This window comes from Haliaeetus albicilla, chromosome 5 (genome assembly GCF_947461875.1).
Source record: "Haliaeetus albicilla chromosome 5, bHalAlb1.1, whole genome shotgun sequence".
NCBI lineage: Eukaryota > Metazoa > Chordata > Aves > Accipitriformes > Accipitridae > Haliaeetus > Haliaeetus albicilla.
The window spans coordinates 18259037-18283187 of record NC_091487.1 but is presented as its reverse complement, the minus strand read 5'-3'; the positions used below and the strand labels follow the sequence as shown (position 1 = coordinate 18283187).

The 24151-nt window shown below is 45.4% G+C and overlaps 1 protein-coding gene across 2 annotated transcripts in view; it reads left to right on the top strand.

The window, feature by feature from the left end:
• The window catches only part of RIN3 (Ras and Rab interactor 3), a 70583-nt gene that overhangs the window by 32324 nt on the left and 14108 nt on the right, over positions 1-24151 (top strand). For both annotated transcript variants that reach the window (XM_069783595.1, XM_069783596.1), the window contains 4 exons: positions 10732-10804; positions 13844-13935; positions 18494-19972; positions 22039-22347. In XM_069783595.1, the coding sequence (XP_069639696.1) occupies positions 10732-10804; positions 13844-13935; positions 18494-19972; positions 22039-22347 (1953 nt within the window). The remainder of the gene's footprint in view (positions 1-10731; positions 10805-13843; positions 13936-18493; positions 19973-22038; positions 22348-24151) is intronic.

The window sequence follows — 24151 nt, the reverse complement described above, 5'->3', positions numbered from 1 at the left end:
TCCTGGGTTAGTGTCTCACCTGTGCTCTCCCCAAAAACCATAACCTTCCTTTCTTTGGTAGATAACCTTGTATACAGGGGAAATTAAAGAAAGTGCTCCATCTATTTAATCAGTGCAGATTTCCAGTTGAATTAACTCATATGAGGTATCTCAACGTGCTTGAAAAAGCCCAGTAATGCCCTATAGATGCAATTATACACCCCTTGGCATGTTGCAGAGCTCAGCTTGCTGCTGCGGGCTGAGATAGACTTCATCATGTGGAGTTAATAGCACTGCAAGGCTCCTGGACTGATTTTACACAGGTGCTAAAGGGACTTTTCAGTTGGAGGAGGACAATCCAAGGAGTAGATGTACATCCCATCCTTCCTAAGTCAAATCTCTTGAGACAACCTCTGGTTCATCAGAGGGCAGGCAGAAGGGCCAATCAGAAAGTACATTCAGTTACTTCTGTTATCACTGTAATGGTACCGTAGTTCTTTTTAAATTGTCACTTTAACAGAAACAGTTGGCCTCCTTGAGTGGAAACCCTGCACCTTTCAATACCAGAAAGAAGAATTCTTAATACTGTAAACTAAGGCATGAAAAGCAGGGTAGGACTATTTATAGGTCTGATTTCCTCTGAATAGATGAGAGGCTAAACCTGACATTACAGAGTGAAATGATCAAGGGGTTTTTTGGTTTTTTTATACCCCATGCTGCTCTTCAGCAATAAAGCAGACAAAGAGGGCACTGCCTTGGCAACCACCTCATGAACTGCCCTGGAGACTTGTCTCCCAGCCAGGAAGGTCATTAAGCATCTTCAACTTCAGGTTTACTATAGACTATGATTTTACTGAATATATATATATAAAAATATATATATATATATATAAGGCAAAAACATCATTAGTCCCAGTAACTAGTAGTTAGGATACTGCAGCCTCATGAGCACAAGTAAAGTAGATGGAAAAGGGTGTGAGCACTGTCCCTAGGAGAGGCAGGAGCCAGGTTTTAGGTGAGTTCAGGCTGTAACTTTGAGCTGACACTGCTGTCACAAGAAGCGCTCTCACCGTCCCTCATCTGCCAGCTGTGTGTGTCCATGAGCTTATGCCCCTCTGGTCCCTGTCTTCCTCTCCCTCATGCAGGTTGTGGCTGGGAAGGAGTGAGCAGCGTGGATGTGGGGATGTGAAAGCAGGGCGGTGTGGTGGGGCAATGCTTTCTTGGAGGTGCTGTCATGTGCTGGGTTATGTGAAATAAAGCCTGGAAAGGAGAAGGAAGTGATATGGGGATGGAGGGTGGCTGGTGACTTTGAGAAGAGTGGGAGGCAGGCTGGAGACAGAGGTCTGGGAACACGATGGAGAGAGGCAGTAGGCAGCCAAGGATGGGGTCACATCCTGTAGCACTGGATGATGGCGTGAGCATCTGAGATGCTGTGGGTGAAGCTGAAAGGAGGCTGCCCACAGAGGCAGGAACCCAGCAGAGCTGCCTCGTGGTGCAAGGAGAGGAGGCTGCAGGTATGGGGCAAGCACTGTCAGGATGGGTGGGAGGTCAGTGCAAAACTGCGGCCAAATTGCCCTGTAGCAGCCAACCTCCTCGAGGCAGAGCATCGCTGGCAGCATGCCGAGGAGCAGGCCCTTGCCCTCCCTGCCGAGCTGAACTCAGCCAAATTTTCCCAAGGAAGTCAGTGTCATTGCACCCATTTAATAGAGTGAGAGCTGAGGCACAGGTTGCTGAAGGGGCTCGGCCAGCTGCGTACCACCAGCCCTGAACAAGCCCAGCTCCTGGCCAGCACTGTATTTACTGGGCTGCAGAGAGGCCCTTTGCCTGCCGAGCACTTGACTTTGTTCAGCGCTGAGGTACCAATACCACTATTCAGACATTTTTTGTATGCTTTCTGTATAGCCTGACAGGCAACTCTGCTGCCGTACTGTGAGGGAAGCCAATTTTTCAGGTTTACTTCAGAGGAATGTTTTCCTTTATTGTTGCGTGATGGAGTGTGTGATTGAGGCAAAGTAAGAAACTGTTGTCAGCTCTGGGCCTGACTAGCCTGAAAAAAGCAGAAATGTGCTGGAAAAATAACAGTTATCAAGGCCCTTGGGAGAGAAGATCCTTCTTCTCTTCTCTCGCCAAAAATGGCTGATTCTATATCAATTAAGCAAATCATATATTTCAGCAGCAGAACTTGTCCAAGACTACTTTTTTCAAGGATTAGCCAGTCAATGAATAAAAGTTTGCATATTTTTAGCAGAGGAGGCTGGAAAAGCTGAATATGTAGTTGACCTTAAGGTTCAAATTTTAAGCAGTTTAATTGCATGTAAGGAGACCTTCTGGTCATGCAGGCTAATATCCTATTTTCCCATCGTAAATGACTCCTGTTCAGTATGGTAGACACCTTGCCGTTAAGGATAGTAGACTGACAAATGTTATCTTTTAATGTGGTTCCTGTTGCTGCCGATGGTGTGTCTGTGCGACAGCTCTGAAGACGTAGAGCTACCCTAGTTATCTTCAGACTAGCCCCACTCAGACACAGATAACAATCTGCTTGCATCACCCAGGGCTCAGCATGGGCTAATTTCCCCTGTTTATGCATGTTTCTCATTAGCGAGAAAAGCCTACCATCACCTATGCAGCTTCTTGGCATGAAAAATCTACCATTGAGCAAGTCCACCCCATGGCATGGGATAACTGGACAATTCTGCCCCAGCTCTGGCCTCCAGCTCAAGGAGTGCCCTTTTGCTGTTGCTTTCTGCTGGATCTCATCTGCTTCCACAGGCGGTGCAAGGCCAAAGGCCACCTCTGTGTGGGCTGTCATAAGGACACAGGAGACTTCATCATTGTCTGGTCTACCATCTATGGTTTGATTGGAGATAGAGACTGAATGATTTCTAGTCCCCTAAGGATGTCTAACCTAGACATCTTCCCAAGGTCAGTCTGCCTGCCAAGGATGAGTTCTCCATTATCCCCATTGTTATTAACCCTGAAAATTGAGTTAGTGTCGAGGAGTTCCCACTCAGGAGACTACTCTGAAGTAGGAGCCCAGAGTCTTGGTTTGGCAAGAACAGCGACCGAGGGCTTGGGGGATATTGTAAAACATGGTATGAGGACACATTTTATAACCTGTTTTGCAAGTTCATAATTTCTTTTCTAAATGCACACGTGCACAAGAAAAGCAGAAAGTCTCACCAAGTCCTGCTCATTTGAGCTGAGTTCCACAGCATTTTGATGTGCTGCTTATTTTAAAACACAAAACACTTTTAAAACATGACACCTGTGCAGCTGCTTTTTCAGGATGTAACAGTGCCAGGTTTCTGCGTGGTTTACACGTTGTTTTGGAAACATTCTGGTTGCTTATAGTGGGTGGGTTTTTTTCTTTTTTTTTTTTTTTTAAAACTCTCATCCTGAAGAGGTACCTCCCCTCTCACGATGCAAACATTTTCATTTTTACTTTAGGCTTTAAACTGATAGGATTGTAGGAAAGCCTGTTGGAAAGAGGCCCTCAGGGTCTTGTTAGCTTTGTTAATTGTCGCTTTGTTGTTTGGGTTTTTTGCCTTATTTTTCACTCCCAAGAGGCATAATGCAAAATCTGTGTGTAATCAGAGCTAGAGACTATGCGTGCTGTTCTAGGATAATATTGTCTTACTCTACTCTGCTTAGTACCTTGAACATAACCCAAAAAGCTTACTGGTTCTAAAACAGCTACTCTAAATCAGTACCCATAATACCAGTGCCCTTGTCTCAGTGGCTCAACTGGAGCAAATTATAATTTTTGCCCTTGGACAGAGTTTGCTATCTGAAGATCTTAAAGAGCTTAATAAACAAGAGTTTAGACTTGTAAATGAGATAAATAAGATACTGCTCAAAGTAAAATGAGGGCAGTAAGGACCTCATACTTTGACCTTTGATTTGGACCCTCAAATCAATTTATCCCACTCAGAAGAGTGGAAATCAGAAGACCTTCTTCCTCCAGGTTGGCAGCTAGGTGGGATCACAGCTCTCAGAAGCAGAAATACCATTTTTTCCTTTTATTTTCCACCCTATTGACCTCTGCCATTTCAAAGTGGGTTAGTCGTTTTCATCACTCACCTTTGGAAAGTGTGGTCTTTTTTTCCTGGAAGTCTGTCACACAGAATGTGGTTCTGTGTATCGGATGGCTTCCCTTAAAATGCTCAGAAGACTTCCTTTTTCTATATGATTAACCTCAACTCTATGGTATTTCATGATGTATCTCAGAGCCAGAGAAATAAACTTTTCTCCAAAGCAAATGGGAAAAAAAATGTTCTTAATAAAATACATCTGTATGATAACATACATTTTTCACATAAGGATTGATTCTCAAGATTATCTATACAACCTGGAAGGTGTTGCTAAGAACTAAACCCCCAGAATTTCAAATCATAGTGTCGTTTCCTGTTACATGAGGCACAGGGGAGACCCTTTATATATCTGAAAGCTTCGTTTACTTCACAAAGTTTTACTGAAGAAATTTGCCTCCTGAGAGCAACTTGCAAATATCTACATTCAGTTTGTCTTGTCAGCCATAGCCCTGAGCCCTGACAGTTTGAATCACCATGCTGGGCACCATAAATCTTGTACTGCCATTGTAGCGTATGGGTGGATGCTGAATTACCTGTGAAAATGTGACTTCTCCAGCAATGATCCCACATTGCTCAACTGCTTACAGCAGGGACTACGCCAATCGAATGTGTCACCCTACTCCCCTTGGTGTCCTTGGGAGCCCTCTCAGTCCTCAACATTTCAGAAAGGTCACATTTTCCCCCTCAGCCCTGCTATGTGAGAGCAAGAAAACAGACCCTGGGTGGCGACCTCTGAAACTCCAGCTAAACCTCATGTTGCCGTCTGGTCCTGGGAAGAAGTCCTGGATCTCCCCAGCCTCTGGCTGAAGAAACAGTGCAAACCAGGTATGGAATTTCCACAGACTTTAAGGTGTTTATTCAAGCAGTAAAAAGGAGATGCAGGGTGAGGATCTGACGAGGAGGGCAAGTGCTTTGAAACCAAACAGCCATTTGCCAGACTGTGCTCTGCTCTTAACCCCTGAAACAGCTGGCAGTGCCCCTGGGCCTGCCGGGACTGCTCACACGGATACCTGTAAGGAAAGCACTGAGGAGCTGTGACACTTTTGTTTTAGCTGGGTTAGCTGTGCTTGAAGTACCCTTGAGAGCCACCCTCTCAACCCTGCTGAAACACTAATCGCAATAAGGAGGAAACAGAGCAGCGAAATTACTGTAACAAGTTTCTGCTCAAGCATCCTGCAGCAGAGGCAACGAGACCAGGCGGCAGCAGGATTTTATGCTGAACTAAAGGCATAAAATCTAAGTGCACGCCAAGGCGCTGCCCATCTGCTTGGGTGAATGTGGATGAGCCAAAGTACAGTGGAGTGGCCAAGACCCCTGCGGCTGTTAGATGTGGGGACGGGCCTTTTCCTTAGCACCAGGATACACACACATGGTGCACAGGGAAGCAGTCAAGTCTGTCGAGTGCCCCCTCCACTCAACCCCAGCCTGAGAAGAGTGCAAAAGCCTGTGTTTTGCATCTTGTTTAATGGCATTAATTTTGTTCTGCACAATGCAATTATATTTTGTGAAAAACCTAGTTTAAAAATAGATTTCTCTCACACTCTAGACCCAAGCTCATTACACTTTATCACTTTCGTAATTCATTAGTTTCAATTTCCCAGGAACTGCCACCAGGAGTGATTTTTTTCATCACGGCCAGAAAGATTAAACTCTGTAGGAAACCATAAAATTGAAATCCTGTAAGAAAGCATGAGTTGGATGCACAACAGAAGACTCTGGCAGAAGTCCAAACCGGGGAGGTTTCTGCACTGCCTTGATGAGGGGGAAAAACAGAAACAACTTACAGTTTCATGAAAGAATCACTAGGAAAGACAAAAAAGACAAAACAGACCTGGGTTGCAAGACATTCTAAATTGTGCAACCAAAAAGGAAACTACAGCTTAGACATCAGATGGAAGAAGCAGAGGCATCAGATTGCAGAAGAAATAAAAAGGCCTTGAGAAGAGAAAACAGATAAACAGTGACAGTGTTTTACAAGAACACAGCACTTGAAGGCCTAACAGTACTGTCCAGAAGGTCATCAAAAAGTAATACAGGGAACAATGTTAGGGACAGATACTAGGAACTTTCAAACAGACAGAGCTGTTGCAGAAAGACACCGCAAACACCTTAAGGACTTCTAGCAATGTCATCTAAATTTCCTTCTATCCAGCTAAAGCTCTTTCTCTTAATACCACCACCAGCCTAGTGCATGAATAAGGGCCAGAAGGAGATTTGCACATGCTCAGGGAACTGAAGCAATAACCTGAAGGAATTACGTCATGCTCTCACACATCTCTGTAAAGCATGGCAGGTGCAACAAGCGCAATGTATTGTGACAAACAGAATAGCCCCAGCACCAGGGCTATGGTAGTCACTGCACTCCTCTACTACAATACCAAGGGCTCATTCCCCAGGGGCAGGAAACTGCTAACTTGGCCTGTGCAACAGCTAGGAACGTCAACGTCTGGAAGTAGGATCAGTAACCTCTGCCTTGGAGCAGAACAGCAGCAAAGCTGGCCAGTGCTGCTTACTGCAAGGGTCAGTGCAAGCAAGGTCGTGGTAACTGTGGTATCACGCCAGAGACTTATAGCAAAGGAGGGAAACACCAATGAGAGGTCTGGTTAGGAGACTGTGGAGTTATAATCTTAAAATAGAAATAGAAAAGTAGAATCACTCCCATGATGACATATCTCACAGCATGCCAGAATCTGGAAAGACAAGAGCATCTCAAGCACATCCAAGCAGGACTTCTGAGGATGGTTGTGTTCTCAGTAGTCCTCTGTCAACACAACTGCTGCAGAATAAGGAATTCAATCTTTGACTTCAGATGTCTCTGAAGGATTACACGGGTATCAAAAACAGTGAATAGGACTAACAGTGCCATTAGGGAAGAAGAAGCTGAAGTAATTGGGTCCCGTGAGCCTACGTAAGCAGTAAGAAGATGGAAATTGGGGTGGTTTGTCCATGTGACCAGAACAACAGGACTAGCAAACACAATTCTGTGGGGAAAAGTCAAAGAGGAAAGGAAGGCAGAATGCCCAGGGACAGCGTGACTCAAAAACATCAGCATCTGGATGGAGAAATGATGGGGAGATCTGAAGAGTAAAGGGAACAAGACGACACATTCCAGTCAGTGCCTAAAAGTGACACTCTTCAGAGCATGTTGGTGCAGTAAAGGGAAAGATGAGACAATGATAAATATTTATAGCAGTTCATAACCTGGCCATGTCCTGTTCACTTACTGAGTTGCACAAGGGTCACAAAACAGAGTATGGTCAACAGTGAACCAGTAATTTGTGTTACTAATGCTTCTGTCACCCATAAAAAACTTTTCAATTAACTCTGATATCTTCATTTCAGACTGCTCAAAATTGCCCATTGATCTACACATTTCTGCTTTTATTTCCTGAAGGTGACTTTTTTCTGTGGGCTTCTAAATATCAGGTAAACCTCAATATGCTGTGGCAGTATGTTTGGCTCACGAAACCCAGCCTATTTTTGCTGTTGCTTTTCATCATATTCTTGACATCCTGCCACTGTTCTGGTGAGACACAGAGATTTCTTTGCTCTTCAGGTGCCCTGGGTGTAGTTTTATGAGCCCAAGAAAGGTGAATTTTGTCTCTGCAGGATTACAGCAGTCTAGCAGAAAAGCGTCTGCTTGTAGCTTTTGCAAAAGTCAGAAGTTCCTATAAACGGCAACATCATCGTCCTTCCCTGAGCAGCAGTGCTTATGTCAGTGAAATGTCCCCAGCTACCCACAACGTGTCCACAGCCAGAGAAAAGCACCTCGTCCTGACTGTCTTCTCAGAACAGGGTGCCTTGAGGGCAGTAACAGTGCTGGGAGGAGAAATATGTTGTCCCCAACAGTCAGCGGAGCCCTTTTAGCTGTACAAACTTGCTATTTTCTGCATCTTTCCAAGAATCAGAGACATGCAACAGGACCCACTTAATGGTCTCCACAAGCGAATGACAACCATTCCCGCCATAGACATTCCTGTACCAAACCCATCATCTGCCACTGAACAGCAAAACGGTCAGAAAGGACTACTTATCAGTGATGCCTGCTGGTGGTCAGCAGGTGTCTAGATAAAAACAGGTTAAGGAAAAAGTGTTATAGTTTCTCCCAAGGAAGACCTGTCCCACAGGAGATTGCAAGGCTTTCCCCATGGGTGCTGTGCTGGGAGCGGGTCCAAGTGGCTGCGATAGCCCTGCACAGGCTGCTTGACACTGTCACTGTTCGGAATAAATTTGGGGCAGAGTATTGGTCCTGATGATGCTAGTACATTGAGTAATGATCCATCTAAAGCAGTGTTTTTCTATTCTTACTTGTTTGCAGGCCACCCAAAAATGTCCCAGCAGAGCTGTGGGTCTCTGTATGATGAATTCCAGCCTGCTGACAAATACACTTGATTTTGTTACCTTCTATGACCTCTCAGAGCAGATCAGGGACAGTCCAGTTTCTATATACCACCTGCTGAAAACTCCTGTCCTTAAGCTCCAGCAGCTTTTGTACCTAGACTGCTTTAGCTATATAAGTCCTGGTGATTTGTAGTGTTTTATGCTATTTAACTATATACGGGAGAAGAAGTAGCTGTATGGTGACAATGTACTTCTATGTGGATACTCCTGACGCTGAGGAGCTCGGACTAATATTCTTTTGTCTAAAATTCAAGCTCCCAAATGGCAGAGCTTCCTGGCACAGAAACAATCATTAGTCCCAATCCAAGCAATCTGCTCATGTATGTAAACATGTACAGGTGCAGCCTGCTTTCTTATGTACACCTGCAACTTGGGATGCCAAAGTGAACATGTGGTTCTTAACGGAAAAAAAGTCCTTAAAACGGTTGTCCACATAAAGGCCTTTATTAAATTGCTGGAGATTCAAGTGAGTTCAGACTCTTGGGTGTTGGTTCATTCTCTGGAACAGCACTGGGTTTTGTCTTTATTTTTGTTTCCTGTGTCAGAGCTGCGAAGCAGATGGATTTCAAACTATAGAAATTGTTCATGGTAGATGTTTAATGAAAATCCCTGACTGAAACATGATTCTTATTATGGAAAAATAAAAAACTTGCCGAACACTTATTTTTTCCCGTTGTGAGAGAAAAGTTAGGGAAAAGGATTGTTTTGCTTGAAGTATGTTTTAAATTCCACGTTGCAGTCTGGTATCAGTGCACACACTGAGGCTGATCTGTTCGTGCTGATCCAAAACAAATTGATGTTAGGAATGACTTCTGAGAATTACACAGCCTTTGCCACTTTAAAAAATGCCTACATTGGTGTATTCAGCCCAAAATAGCAACCTGCCAGGCCTGGGCTAGGACAAAGGGAGAAGTAAAAGGAAGAAATGCCTTGTTTGGGGAATGAACTGTGAAGCTGAACAGGAGACAAGCTTGAACATTTCCTTCCAGTGGGATTCTGTGCTGGCTGGAGAACAAGAGCCAGTGCATGGAGCCGAGGGAGAGGAGAGCCAGGCGGATGTCTCGCTCCCGCAGGTGCTGGAGGCCCTGCGTTGCAGGGGAACTAACAACCAGGCAGGCAGGGGCAAGGAGCTGGAGACGTTTCACAGGGCTGTGAATCATGGCAGACTGAGGAAGCTGAATCACGATAGCTGAGCTTTGTGTCCACAGCTCTGAGCTGTGGCTTAGAAAACGGAGCAAAGGAAGACACGGAGCAGCTGTGGGCACCGCTACATGGGTGTGAGCTGGTGCTGCTCCCCAAGGATTCGCGGCGTGCTCCTGCGGCAGGAACAGCGCAGCTCTAAGGCTCCAGTTGTCCACCACCAGTAAGCAGGCATTTTTGAGAATTCACCGCAGATTTCCTTAAACTTGTCAGTCTCTGTTTGTGATGGTGTGTTGCGTACATACAGGCACAGACAATTTGTGAGACTATAAAGCTAAAGCAAAGATGGACACTTCTCTCCTGCAGATCCATCTCTTTCTCTCTGCCTTGGGTTATCAGTCAATGTGAAATTTTCTCCACTGGCCGGTGAATTTTTTCTAGCTTAGCAGCCAAAAGCTCTATAATAACATGTGAGATTTGGGCTATGCAGTGCCATAGCATGCTGTTATAAAAGAGGTCATCCTGAAGAACTCTGCAATGTGGTGTAGATTGTGTTTTGACACTTAAAGGAAAGTGCTGTCACTGTATAACACAATGGGAGGGAGAAGACAGGGGAGATACAAATAGGCTGTGCTCACACTGCCTGCATGACCCAGGTCAGAGCCCACACACATAGTAATGAAACAGTAATTTCTAGCATTTTTGCTTCAAAGCACTTTGTCCATCCAGACCAAACCAGATTCCAGCATGGAGAGTCACAAAGTCAGCCATATAAGTATTGTGGATATGCACATCTTTAGAGATAGATGGGCTTGTAATGAACCTTTTGGCTGTGACCTGGGTTTTTTTCTTCCCATTGTTTCTATTACTTCCCAACACTGTGATATCTTGAGCTAACCATTCAGAAAGCCAGGCTGAGACATTTCTTCTCTAGTGTTTCCCTCAAGAATCTCATTGCATTTGGCCATCTGAAGCCAGTTCTTTATGCTTCTTCATATTAGCCCATGCAAATACTGGACAATCACAGAATACAAGATGTGTGAGCCAAACCCACCAGCTTTATTACCATACAGCTCAATGACAACGGTTGCTGACTGTCTTTTTTGTTTTTCATCAGTCCTGTACCTGGAAGGATCTGTCCTTGTATTTGAGGATGTCTTCAAACTGGTTGCCTTCTACTGTGTCAGTAGGTGAGTTGGATTCATTGCTTCCATGGAAGGGTCGCTTCGCTTTCCCCTCTGGACTGCCTTTTCCCAGTATCCAGCCACAGCACAGCCCCAGCTGTTTCCTCCAGTTTCCTCTAACCTGCCAGACCAGGAGGTATTTCCGATGCTGGTATCTATGATGGGGCCAGGTCACCCAGTTTCCAGCCAGGCACACCATAACCACAGCTGTCCCTGAAGCGGGAAGCTTTGTCTGAGGAAGGTCCATAGGGCTGCACCCACAAAGGACTGAGGCACAGGACTGGGGCTAGCAGGGCAGGGAGGAAGAAGGGTCCTGGATTAGCCATGTCTTATTAAAAGCAGCTTTAAGCATACACACACACCTGGCAGTGACTTAGCAAACCTGCTAGCGGACTATTGCCTGCAGGAGACTCAGAGCACTTAGTCACCTATGGGGAATCTGTCAAGGAGAGTAGTCCTGAAACAATTTCTGTTCTTGAGCCAAAACTTAAAAATAAAATAAAGTGATAAAGAAGAGACCTTGTTTGTTTGCTCAGTGCAGAAGTACCAAATGTAGTGGGCACAGAGATGGGAAAGACCTGTAAGGTCATTTTCATTAGAGCAAGGTTTGATCAACAGCTGATGAGTGCCGCTGTATAATTAAACCCGTGTGTCTGCAGTCTCCTGTAATCTGTGTGTTTGCGCCCAGTATGCTGCAGCGATACCTCCACAACCTGCTTGCCCCACTCCAGCTGCAGCAGGCCTGGTTTTGAGTTGGATGTAAACTTTTGACCTCCCCTATATAAACTTAGATGACTCTTAAAGTAGTTATTTCCATTTAAAAGGGGAAAGCAGATTCAGGATATGTTTACAAGGCAGTTGTGTTAGAGACTTGGTTAGGTCACATAGTAGGAACAGGCTATCTATGGTATGATACAGCGTGCTGCAGCTTACCCAGCCAGTAATATTTGCACTATTTTGAGGGCTGCTTCTGCAGCCAGCTGAGTTCAACGCAGCTGGGCCAGGACTCCTACCCTCACGCAAGGGACCACGCTCTGTTTCACCCCCATCAAGGAAAAGACATTTAGTCATCTAGATGTGTATAGACCCTATAGAATGGGCATAAATTAACCCCTGGACCCATATAAAGATTTCTGTCTTACCAAAGCAAAGAAGAGCCCAAATGCAAACAAGAATTGGGCATTTCTAGTCAAATGGCTGGTGGGAAGGAAAATATGCTCACTTCTGCTTTCCTGCAGAAAGGATCATGGCTTGAGTCTCAGAAAGAAAGAAAAGCTTTTCTGTTAGTTCCTGTTATAGGTGTTACTTCTGAGTGTCAAATACACGTTGAGATGGTTCATGCGATTTCTTAGGTCGCTGTCAAAAGACAAGGTAAATAGGGAATAATTTTCTGAGAGAAGCAGGTAATAAAAAGGCTGCTTAAGCACTGACCTACCATTTGCTGACAGCTTGTCGGATCTCTCCGTGATGGTGAGTGGAGAGGCCTGTTCTCAGGGCTGTACTAAATAGTCATCTATAAATAGCTGGAAACAGCTTATCAGGGCTGACAGGCTCTTCTCAAAAGAAGGTTTGGCCTGTGTAGATTACCTTAGATCACAAAAATAACACCTGTAGGTAACAGGTGACTTGGTGGCTTGTCTGCAAACTGCTACCCCATGAATAAAACCAGATTTTTTTCTATTATGGTAGTGTCTTAATGTTTCCTGATATTTAGATGTATTTTTCTACCAAAAAAAAAAAGAAGGGAACTACTTATGCATATAACATTAGCAAACAAAGAAAGCAGAAGGTCCATGGACCCTCTTCCTCTTTTAAACCTGATATCTGCAATGAAAAAAAATCCTGGGATCACATCAGTTTACGTCAAACAACGTAACAGAGTGCTCAGTGGTGCACAGAGAACTCAAGGGGTACACAGTACATCAGTAAGAAAGATATGTGTCTGTTAATAGGGGCAAAAATAGCCCGCCCTGCATTCATCTGTCAACAGAGCTGTCCTCCCCAGGCCTAGAGTCATGCACATTTTTGGGGTGTGCATTTGTGTAGTGGAGACCACCTACGCACAAGGCCAGCTTTTTCTAAAATAATTTCCTGCAGCTTGCAGAACTTTTTGTTACCTTTTTTAATGTGTAAAATGACTCTGCACCATTCCTTGCTACCTTTTAGGGACTATTGTTACTGGCTTTTCTAGTCCTTGTTAGAATGGGAATTGAGGTAGGAACAGGTTTAGTGAATTGTTATTGGGCAAGAGGCAAACCTGAACAGTTCACCACCAGCCCAAGAGCTCCCTTAAACTACTTGAGACTTAGGATGTGTTTCAGTGAAACCCAACTAACTTCCTCTGAGAAACTGTTTTGGTTTTTTTTTTTTAATAAAAATACAGCATCTTTGCAGAAACCAAGCAGTCAGAAGTGTGGGAGCGAAGAGTAGAGGGTTATATGTATTTTCTCGGTGTCATGCAACACTTCATTGTTGTCTGTCACTTCACCCAGGGGCTACCCTTCCTCCGGAGGGGTCTTCCTTCCCTAACCCCACTGTGTCCTGCCTTGTCACCATGCCTTACACTTACACTGATTTTTGAAAGAGGAAGCAGGGTGGGGAGAGAGGGGTAAATGGAAAGAAAAAGGACTGCAAATCCCCTCCACACCAAAAAGAATGGCTTTTCTAATTACAATAATTACCATTTGCAACACCTCACTTTTCATGGGATGGTATTTCAACCCCTGTAGCCTCCCCTGAGGTGAGAGGCATTCCTGCTGTTTTCATAGGAGGAAGCCAAGACGCAGTGATTAAGCCAGCAGCACCGCATGAAGCATCGCCACAGGAGCTGGTGATCTCTTGTGAAATCAGAGCAACCCAAGCTGGCACAATGTCCATGATGCCTTACTGGCTGTGAGATCTTCCTTTGACAACATTCAGGACTTTGCAGAACGGGGCTGAAATTGTGAGCCAACTCAATCACTAAAACCAACAGTAAAATCTGGAGTTCCTAAAAATTGTGGGGTTTATTCTTTCGTTGGTTTTTCACTGTGTTTCTTTTTACAGGGATTTGCTGCCCTTCACCCTGAAGCTGCCACAAGCAATATTAGAAGCCAGTAGCTTTCAAGACCTTGAAATCATCTCTAGTCTAGGGATAGGTAAGTCCCTCAAAGCAGCCAGAATTTCACTCAGACCTGTGAGAACCATGGTGCCTCGCACAGACATAATGCAACTGGAGGATAGATGAACTATTGTCTTCAGAATAGCTGAGGAGGCCTGAAAGCAAGAGAGAAGATGTTTATGATCTTTATGTTTATAGAAGCACACTGGAAAAAAGGCCACTTGCCCCTTTGGACATAAACCTCTACTTGGACTTTCTGTGCAGGGTATGGGACCTACAGTCTCACTGTATAAGCTGGGGCTTTCAACAGCTGAAGTGCAGCACAGCCTCTCAGGATAGCTTACACACACGGGAAGTAGCTGGCATCTGAGGTATATGAAAAGACGAAAACACCTTTGCAATTTCCCCTTCTGATGTGTGGGGGCAATGCTGATGGAAGTGTGATATTTTTTAATTTTGATCTTTCTGCTTCCTCTTGCAGGATGTGTAGTGTCCCAGCATGTTCTCTTGCCTCACACTAATCAGATACAAAAAAGAATGTTATTTTTAGCGGCAGCACCAAATGAACAAATTTTAGATCAGATGTATCAAGTTACAGAGTTGGGAAATGCGGTTCTGTTAACTAAAGGAGGTCTCCTTCCCATTCCTTCCCATTTAACATACTCCACTTGAGACAGCTATTACAGTTAGCTACTCTCATGCTACTTTGCTTTTCAGTTTTCCCTCAGCTGTTGAAAACAGCCAAACAATGGTGAAAGCTGAAAAGTTAGCTCACTTAGAGATACTCACTAGAGCACGCTGAGGCTTTAGGGATCTATTTTTGGATCTTCTGCATTATACCTCTGAGAAGGCATGGGCAAACCCCACTGGTTTCAGTTCAGGCAGCTTTGTTGAATTTAACCATCAGATTTGCCTCTAACACTTTCAGCATCCTCTATTTTGAATATGTTCTAATTTGTCAAGGTATCCTTAAGTGTGGGTGTCCAGCCAGCACTTCCTGCTTAAAGAAAGGTACTTTGCAATTTGAAATAGCAAGTTGCAAACGTATTATTAGTTTTATTATAACAAGTGTAAAAATTTGGATTAAAAGGTAAAAAGGGTATCATGATTCTCCAACCTTTGGTCTAATTTGAGCCAGCAGAGGAGATACTGACTCAGGCAATGATCTCCAGCAACTTCTGAAAGGAAGGGTTAATGAAAGCACAAGCACCAAAGCAATGTTGGTTGTAGTCTTCTTCCTTCTCTCCTGTACACTGGTGGTCATAAAAGTGGTGATGCTTGGAGGTTTACTTGTCACAGTACATTGCATGCCAGGAAAGTTTCTGACAAAAGAAGAAAACCTGCTGTTGTGTAAAGATTTCCTGGGAAATTATGCTAGCTTCTTGGGGTGGCATGCTGTCTCAGTAAAGTCAAACAGGCTGAAGTAATGAGTGATGCTGTTTACCGCTTCCTGGAACAAAATTTCATGGGTACAAATGGGTACACAAACAATAAGTGCTGCCCGAAGTGGCACTCCCAAAGGAAAGCTAGCATTGTTTGAAATTCTTGTATGTTGCTTTTTATTTATTTCAAAGTGATATGTTTTTTGAGGGGGTAGAAGTAAGATGCTTACCTGCAAGCTGGATTGTTCCACAAAGGATCTGGCTGTTATGTGTGTAGTCAAAGAAGATGTACTGCAGGCCCTCTAGTCCTGACCTCACTGGTACAGAAGGTATTTTAGCAGGAGAGTTAGCGTGACTGCACAGCACAAAGAGCACATACCATCACAGACGTGCCAAATCCTCAAACTGCTTAATTATCCCTCCCAGAATATAAGCTAAGGGAAGAGCCAGGATAGCAACTGGAGATGATCCTGGGATGCCTTTCTTGCTGTATGAGACAGTATGGCAGGGCTGAGAAACAGTCTCTCTGAAGCAGCTGTGTAACCCTTGGTAGGACCACCCCATCTGGTCCTTCATGGTCTGAATGGAGCATTGCATTTTCATCACAGTGTCTTATCCTGACCACTACTGAGAAAAATAACCAAATTCCCTTTTGTACATTGGTTTACTCACCATTTCCTCAACCCATGAGACTCCACAGCATTATGTTTGGACTAAAACAAGCAACTTCCCCTGTCCTGCGTTTGCTGATACCCGGGAGAGTTGGAGCATTTAAAGGAAATCATACTCCTGCCAGTCTCAGATGCGAGGGGATTGGCAGTGCAATGCTATTATGTGTGGTTGCATCTGCACGTCTACTCCCGAATTCTGTTGTCAAGAGTCCTGCTGTTCCTGGCAACACTTTTATTTCAAACTTCTTTGTTCTCCTCCCTCTCATGGTAGGAAATCAGAGAATAAAGCTGTTCTAACCTCAGGCTCCCTAAGAAAACATGCTGACATGCTTATAAAGCTGAATTAGCCATGGACCCTAGCCTAGGCTATGAGAGGCTAAATCAGCAATTTTACCTTGATGGGAATGGACAGTCTTTTAGTTCACCTATGCATGGCTTACTCTGTGCCTATGTTACAGAAATGCTTGGTTAGAGGGAGCGGAGAGACAGCGAGGAGTCAGCCTGCCCATCCTGCCCTGCCTGCAGCACTTGCACCTGCCGGAGGGAAGGGAACAGTCCCTGTCCCTGTGGCCCAGGGGACCACATCGCTGGCACAGGGAGGCAAGGGCAGCAGTGGGCTCAGGGCACCGAGGGGGAAAGGCAGACCCCTGCAGAGGGCAGGTCATGGCAGCGGCAGAAAGAAGATGGCTTTCCCAGCAACAGCATGGAGCCAGCTGCAAGCAGGAAGCCATCAAAAGTCACGGCTGCACTGGGGAGCAAAATGGGAAGAAGTGGCCTGTCTTTGGGGATGCAGTGGGCAAGGGAGAGATTTTATCTGAATGTGGTTCACCCTCGATTCTGCATTGGCTTTAGTTGAAGAGTTTCTTAGCTCTGTTTTGAGTTCTGCTATGACCTTCCTATCTGGAAGTCCCTTTGAGCTTTTCTGGGGTGCTGGTTTTGAGGAAGAGGCACAGGCAGACCCTCCCAGGGCTCTGGCTGGCTCAGCCCTGCACCCCCTTCCCTGTGATGGGCTGGGGGCTACGCTGGCGCAGCTGACGGGAGAATGGGACCCTGGCAAGGCACAGCTGAAGGCACCGTCCTGAGAGCTGTACCGTGTGCTCAGCACTGAGGGTCATCCCACACATGTGCAGCCCCATCCATCCCCTCTGGGGCCCAGCACGTGATGTTTTTGCAGTGAGACAGGCTTGACACCAAGCACAGGGCAGAGTTCAGGCGTTGTGTGGCAGCCCCGTTCGCGTCCCCTGTAAATCCACCCAGAAGAGTGTGCCGTCAGTGTCAGCAATGTGTCCAGGGACCAAGCATGCTGAAATAGTTATTTAGTTACCTGCATCTTTATGTTTCCAGGATTTCCCATCTTCCCCTTGTCCCTAAATCTGTGGGCATCTGTACAGTCCTCACCCAGTTAATATCCTCAGAGGTTTATACCCTTTTTCTTCCTGAGAACGCATGGGGTTTGCAGGATCCTGTTTCCTGGTACTTCCAGTAGTGCACCCTGGATTAGCAGTTCTAAGAGTGATTAAAAGCAATCAGACTGGTAAGGCAAGCAGGTTTGAAAACTCACCTCTGGGGGAAGGGAAAAAGGTTAAACGTGATACTGAATCTATTCAAAAGATGTAAAAATGCTTTGTAATTTTTTTAAAACAAGTTATTCAAAGACAAATTCTAATTTGTTTGTGACATACAGAAATGACTACTTGCATCTGAAACACCGTCTTCGTTTCCAGTCACAGTTGATAGCACTGAAGTACTTAACTATTCTTTAGTCCTTCAGTATACAACCTTCCCGTGTACACAGTTTTTTGCACCATCTTTCCTCTCTTACACCTGCAAGCAGGCAGTCTCAAGGCAAGGCGCAAAACAGAGTAGGCATGGCTATGGATAATCGTCATCCAGAGCTATAGACTTTAATGGTGTTTTTAATCTGTGGAAGGTATTTAAAATCATATGTTTCTGGACTGGTTGTACTGCAAAGCATGATCAGACCTCTGTGTAGAACAGACTATGCCACATGAGCTTGCTGCATAGTAGTCATGTTCATCTCATGTCTCTTGTGCTCCCAGTGCATGTTGGATCCATGCTGTATATCTCAGTCCTATACCTTCCCACAGTCAGCAAGAGGGAGACAGAATTCACCTGGGGTCTTCACAACCTCACCTCAGGTGTCCACAGCTATTTGCATTTAGAGGGCAGTGATCGCTGAACAAGTCACAGTCTCCTTTTCACAATCATTCATATGTGTTACTTGTACCTTCCTGCTCACACTGCACAAGCTGCACAGCTTTAACAGTTTTCACTAGATTAGTGTCCTAAAATTGGCAAGAAAGAGGTTTCTGGTGAAGCTTCTGAGCTTGTCCCCTGGTTTGAAGCATCTCACACACAAAAAACAGGCAACCCTTTCTTCACACTGTTTTGTGCAGAGGTGTGAAAGCTTGTGTACCATTTCTTTTAACAAAAAGTAGGACTTCTACATACTGTTAGCAGCTGAAATTGTCTCAGAGCATTTTTTCATTCTTCTTTTCTTTCTTTTTTTTGGGGGGGACAGATTTCTGGGATTCCTCCTTAAACCACAGAATAAGAGGAGAGGAGTTTTCCCACCCTGCAAAAGACTCTGCTTTCAGCACTGTCCAGGCAGACAGTTTAAGATCTACCCAGTGTTTTGCAAGTAGCACAAACCACTGCTCATGTGAAATTGAGCTGTCAATAGGAAATGACAGGCTGTGGTTCGTGAATCCTATTTTTATAGAAGAGTGCAGTAATCCTTTTCCTCCAGATGTACCTCCTCCTAAAAGCCATGCTGTGAGTCCTGATCTCCCCCCTGCCACCACACTCGCTGAAAGGAGGTCTCCCCGCCGCCCCCCTCCACCTCCACCTTCTCATGCTCTTGTTCAGAAATCTTCTCTGAAGCTCCTGCAGGATCCCATGACTGCCTGTGAAAACGAGCCGCTTCTTCAGCCACTAGGAAAGAGCATCAAGGAAATGAAAATTGAGGGTGGTGACAATAAAGAAGAAGGGAAGCAGAGCTGCTCTGTCAGTGAGCCCTCAGCAGTGAGCCCCAAGAAGGGCTCCCAGCCCTCTGTCCCCCTGCGGAGGCGGCTGTGCGAGAGGACCTCAGAGGAGAGCTCTGTGGGTAAGCCTGGAAGTTGTGAAACGCTGAAAGGGGAACAGACAGAAGAAAAACAAGACACAAGTACAGAGAACAGAGATAAAAGGTCGCTGTGCAAAAAGGCCGGAGAAATGCCTGGGGAGGTTCCCGAAAGGGCTGTGTCACAGTTTCAGGAGACAAAGCCCGAACCTGCAGAGAAGAAGGAGGAGATGCCTGAGATACAAAGCAATGCCACTGAGAAAGAAAAGTCACCTCCTATCCCACCACCGAGAAGGAAGAGACTTTCCCAGGTACCGAGGATCCCCAGCTCCTGTCAGTTGAAGCAAACAGTGGCAGAGACGGCCGTGGCCACGGCGCAGGCTTCGTGCAAGAGCAGCTCAGCTACAGTGGCAGGTGGTGCCACTTGCACACGCACCAAGACTGAACAAAGACATGGCCGCAAATCCATCAGCTCAGCTGAACTGAAAGGTTCGCACTCCTCCCTGGAGGGCCCGGGAGGCAGCGCTGTGGCTCAGGCGTCGGTGTCCGAGCCAGACTCCTACTCCACCAGCAGCACAGAGGATGACCTGGAGATGCTGAGTAGTTCCTCCAGTAAAAAGACACGCTCCGTGATCTTGGGCAAGGCCAAGAACAGGCTGTCCTTTGTGAGTCTGTCCAATGTCTTCACAGTCTTTTTGTCTAGTGACAGGAAGCTGCAGAAGAAAATAGTGGAGCTGGCACAGGACAAGGATTCGTACTTTGGCAACCTGGTGCAGGACTACAGAGTGTACAGTTTAGAGATGATGGCAAAGCAGAGCTCCAGCACAGAGATGCTACAAGAAATCCGGATGATGATGACGCAGCTGAAGAGTTACTTAGTGCAGAGCACTGAGCTGAAATCTCTGATAGACCCAGCCTCCTACACCGAGGAACAGTTAGGTAGGTGACTGTGCTTTACTCATCCTCGGGCAGGATTTGGGAGGGTGAGGATGACATGCAGACACAGGTTATGCTTTACAGAATTATAAACCATCTCCTAAAAGCTTAGGGGTGCAAATTGAAGTCTACTCAGTGGTTGCCAGCACTTGGAGGAGCAGCTCTAAAAACTGGGAGACCAATGAGGGGGAATATCCCATTATGAATGTTTTAAAGGGAAGCGTTTAAGTAGAAGAGATATATGTCTATGTGTGTGAGACATATATGTATGTATATATGCATATACAAATATGAGTGTGTGTGTGTGTGCGCGCGCATGTCTATATATGTGTACGCATAGCACAGACACGCAGAACTGTGTTCACTGGAAATACAAAAGGCCAACTTCCCCCTGCACATTCGTGAGAGAATATACAAAGAGAAGTAGGATTTTTTTTATCCCAGTCAAAGCCATACAGCCAGAAAAAGTATGCATGCATGCACTCACATGCTTCTTTGGACTTAAAACTGTTTCTTGAGGACCTGAGAACCAATGCAGAGCTATTTATGAGATCCCTAAATTGGCTTGAAGCAAGCTGGGAGCTGGAAGACCGCCAACACAGAAGTGACCAGGGATTCCAGGGGATCCTGCAGCTCCAGTATTAGGTGGGACCCAGCTAAGTGGTAGGCCAGGACCCAGAGGCACTCAGCTGCCAGTCTCAGCAGGCCCTGCTGACTTCTTTCTCACCCAGCAAAGGCTTCACACGATCCTGCAGTCTCCCCAGCAGAACAGTCCTGCTGCCAGCCCCTTGCCATGGCTAGGAGAGGGGAGCTATGCTTTCACTGTTCATGCACCTCATGTAACACCTGCAAATTTGTCCCAATAACCCCTTTCTTCGAGGCAGAGGGGGTGTCAGCACAGAGAATTCTGTCTTGAATCTTGATTAGGGTAGGTGGAGAGGAGGCAGAAAGAAGAGGTGTCCTTGTTCAGCTTGGTAGAGCTCCATGTGTGCAAGGTTCCCCCCTCCTTCACACAGACATGCCTGGTTAGATAGTTCTAGCCCTGTTCACTGGCAGTTCCTCAACAGGATGATATGACCCAGTCAGCCTTCGGAGGACTGTCTTCTCCTGTGGCAGACAGGGATTCCCACTGTGGAAGATTTCCCATTTGAATTTGTCCTGCTTCAGGCTGACTGATTCTCTGAATTCTTTAAAATAGTTGCATTTTGTATACATAAACAATACTGCCCTCTGCTTCATTCCTCACTGGCTGAACGGATGAACGCTTTTGCCAGTGACCTTTTTGCCTCAGTGCAAGGGTGACAAGAGTATCCCTTGCTGTACCTCTAGCTCTGCCTCTGGTTTCTAGAAGTCATACAACAGACTTTCTCACAGTCTCTCATGCTTCCTTTTGTCTCCTGCTAAATGTTAAGCAAGCGTTCAACCCACACAGACTATTTCCTCATCCACAGGTGGCTTAAGAGGTGACTTAAGTTATCAGTAAGTTAGAGTCATTTGAGCAGTAAGGGTGAGAAACTCCTGACCCGATGTTGGTGTCTGTCTCTGAGCTGGTGGCTACAGCCCCTTTTCAGTCACTGCAGAGAAAGGGCACTTCGAGGATGCAATTCATTTCATCCCAAAGCAAATATCTCAAACAGGTCAGAGGGAGACGTCAGAAGGGACATGAGATGAATCCCACCTGGGCATCTGTAAAGGCAGGACTGTGAAAAGAAGCACAGTTAGGTGAGGTTCCACATCTCTTCCCAGAGTTGGCTTTCCTGCTGCCTGACAGTGCCATGCTGGTCAGCCAGGAGTCAGGCAAAGACAGCAGGGGCTGCTGGTAGCAGGAACTCTCCGACAGCTCCAGTGGCAGAGGCTGCGTATTGCTGTTCATCTCAAGCCTATCCAGGACTTCTCGCGGGTGTTGGTAATGAAACATTTACTTTCTGGGATGTAATTTCTGTTTCTGCTCACAGCTATGCAGTAGTGCATGAATAACGAAGCACATGCTTTCTTAGGAGTTTTAATTGCACCTGTACTACTGTGTTGATTATTTATCATGGACTTTTGTGTTCTCCTTCTCTATGCAGAATTGATTGCTGAGACGGCTTTGTACAAATGTGTCCTGAAACCTTTAAAAGAAGCCATTGATTCTTACTTAAAAGAAATCCACAACAAAGACGGATCTTTACAGCAGCTAAAAGAGAACCAACTTGTGATACAGAACACAACTACCACCGACCTAGGTGTCACGACCAGTGTGCCTGAAACTGTTGTGCTGGAAAAGATCCTTCACAAGTTCACAACCATGCACAAGGCCTACTCCCCAGAAAAGAAGATTGCCATCTTGCTAAAGTCCTGCAAACTAATCTATGACTCCATGTCTCAGGGAAACCCAGGTACAGCACTCCTACGAAATGGTATCCCTCACTGGTCCTTCTCCATGTATCAAAGGAACAGGGTTTATGATACAGTTGATGGGGTAATATTCAAATTGGAGGTAACAGTGATGGTCAGTGTGTTTGGTATCAGCTGTCCACAGGTTGTGTTCAGAATGGGCTGGTTAGTGACTGTGAAGTTCTCTGCACTAATAACAGGTATAAGATGTTACCTGGTTAACTTTAAGCTCCATAACTCCAAAACCCAGATATCCATTAAGTGTGTATTTTATGGGTAATGTCCTTTTTGCACAGGTCTTCACACAGCTCTCCATAAATCCTCAGAGATCTGTCCCAGCTTGTAGCAGCTTAATGGTAAATTCTAGGAATGGGTGTTTGGGAAAAGTCTCTTGATTTGGCCTTTACAAAGTTTTGCCTAAACTGAGGAGGAGACGCAAAATGCTAGTACTGTTTGTTACTAATTCCTGATGCTCCAGTAAATTCCAAAAGCCACTACTACACTTCTTCGGTGTGAGGAAGTATGTGCTCTGACTATAAATATAACTTGGGCCTCAGGCCGACCACTAAATGCACACATTAAGCCCTTGGCCTGCAGACAGGATGCATTTTTGCAGATAGACCAGGAAGCCCCTTCCTCCAGGAATTTGCCTTGCCAGCTTAAGAGTTTTCTTTGTATACTGGTGAGCTGATGACCAGCCATGCATAAATTTGGAGAGAAGCCAGATATTAATTTGCAACAACCTGAGGTTGTTCAAGAACTCACAATCTCCAAAGGTACTTTTAGCTGTTCTGCTTTATTTTGTACTGACAACAGCTTTGGAGTACTTATACAGGAACTGTTGTGTCCCTTCTGAGCCTCACCTCAGGGTCATCCCTTGGACAGTATGCAGCAAGGTTCAATGACCAATCTAGACACATTAACAGCAGAGCAAGAAGCCACCCCAGGGCTGAGCCTAATCTGCAGGGTGGATAGGACTTCTGACTGTCTTCAAGTATGATGAGAAGATTTGGACACATACAGGGGAATTTGCTATAACTTTGTTAAAACAGTGGTCTTAAGTTTGAGAGTAAATTTGGTATAGCTCAAATACTCGCATGCCTCATTAAAACCCACATAGGAGACACAGTCTCCTTCCAATGCTGGTGGTACATTATGTTATCTGTCACACCTCAGTTAGCTCAGGGCTGGAATTTCTCTGTTGCAGGAAATGCATTGTGTCATTTTATGTCAGGTAAATAATTAAAAAAAACCCTTACATGTTTTAAACGATTGTCATTCATGAAATCAGAGAATTTCGTTGTGGTTTGCTATGCTAACCAAAGCACTTCATTTCAGCCAGCTCAGCTGTTTTCTCACCTTGAGTAGTACTGCAAGTGGGGTGTAGGTCAGAAGCTGACTTCACCCCTGTGCATCCAGTCCCCTCTCCAGTATATATGATCAGTGATGCATATCAGGGCCTGGTCAGAAAAAAACTGGCCTAGCATTAAGGAAATATGCCCCAGTGAATTCAGACCAGAAAAAGAGGTTAAGGGGAGGAGAATGCTATAGTCTAACTCCTGGAAGACAGTGGACTCGGAGAGAAATTAAGTGAAACGTCCTGTAGATCCACTTAGAAGTGAAATGTGTAGAACTTCTTCAACAGAATGAACTGACCTCAGATCACTTTGATTTTCCACCTGGCAAAGACAAACATTCAGGAAATGGAAATATTTTTCTGACAGGGAATTCCCAGCTGGTGGTGTGCAGAAGAGCACGCTGCGGGCTGCTCAGACCAGCTTTCAGCAGGTAGGAATTCGCCTCCTG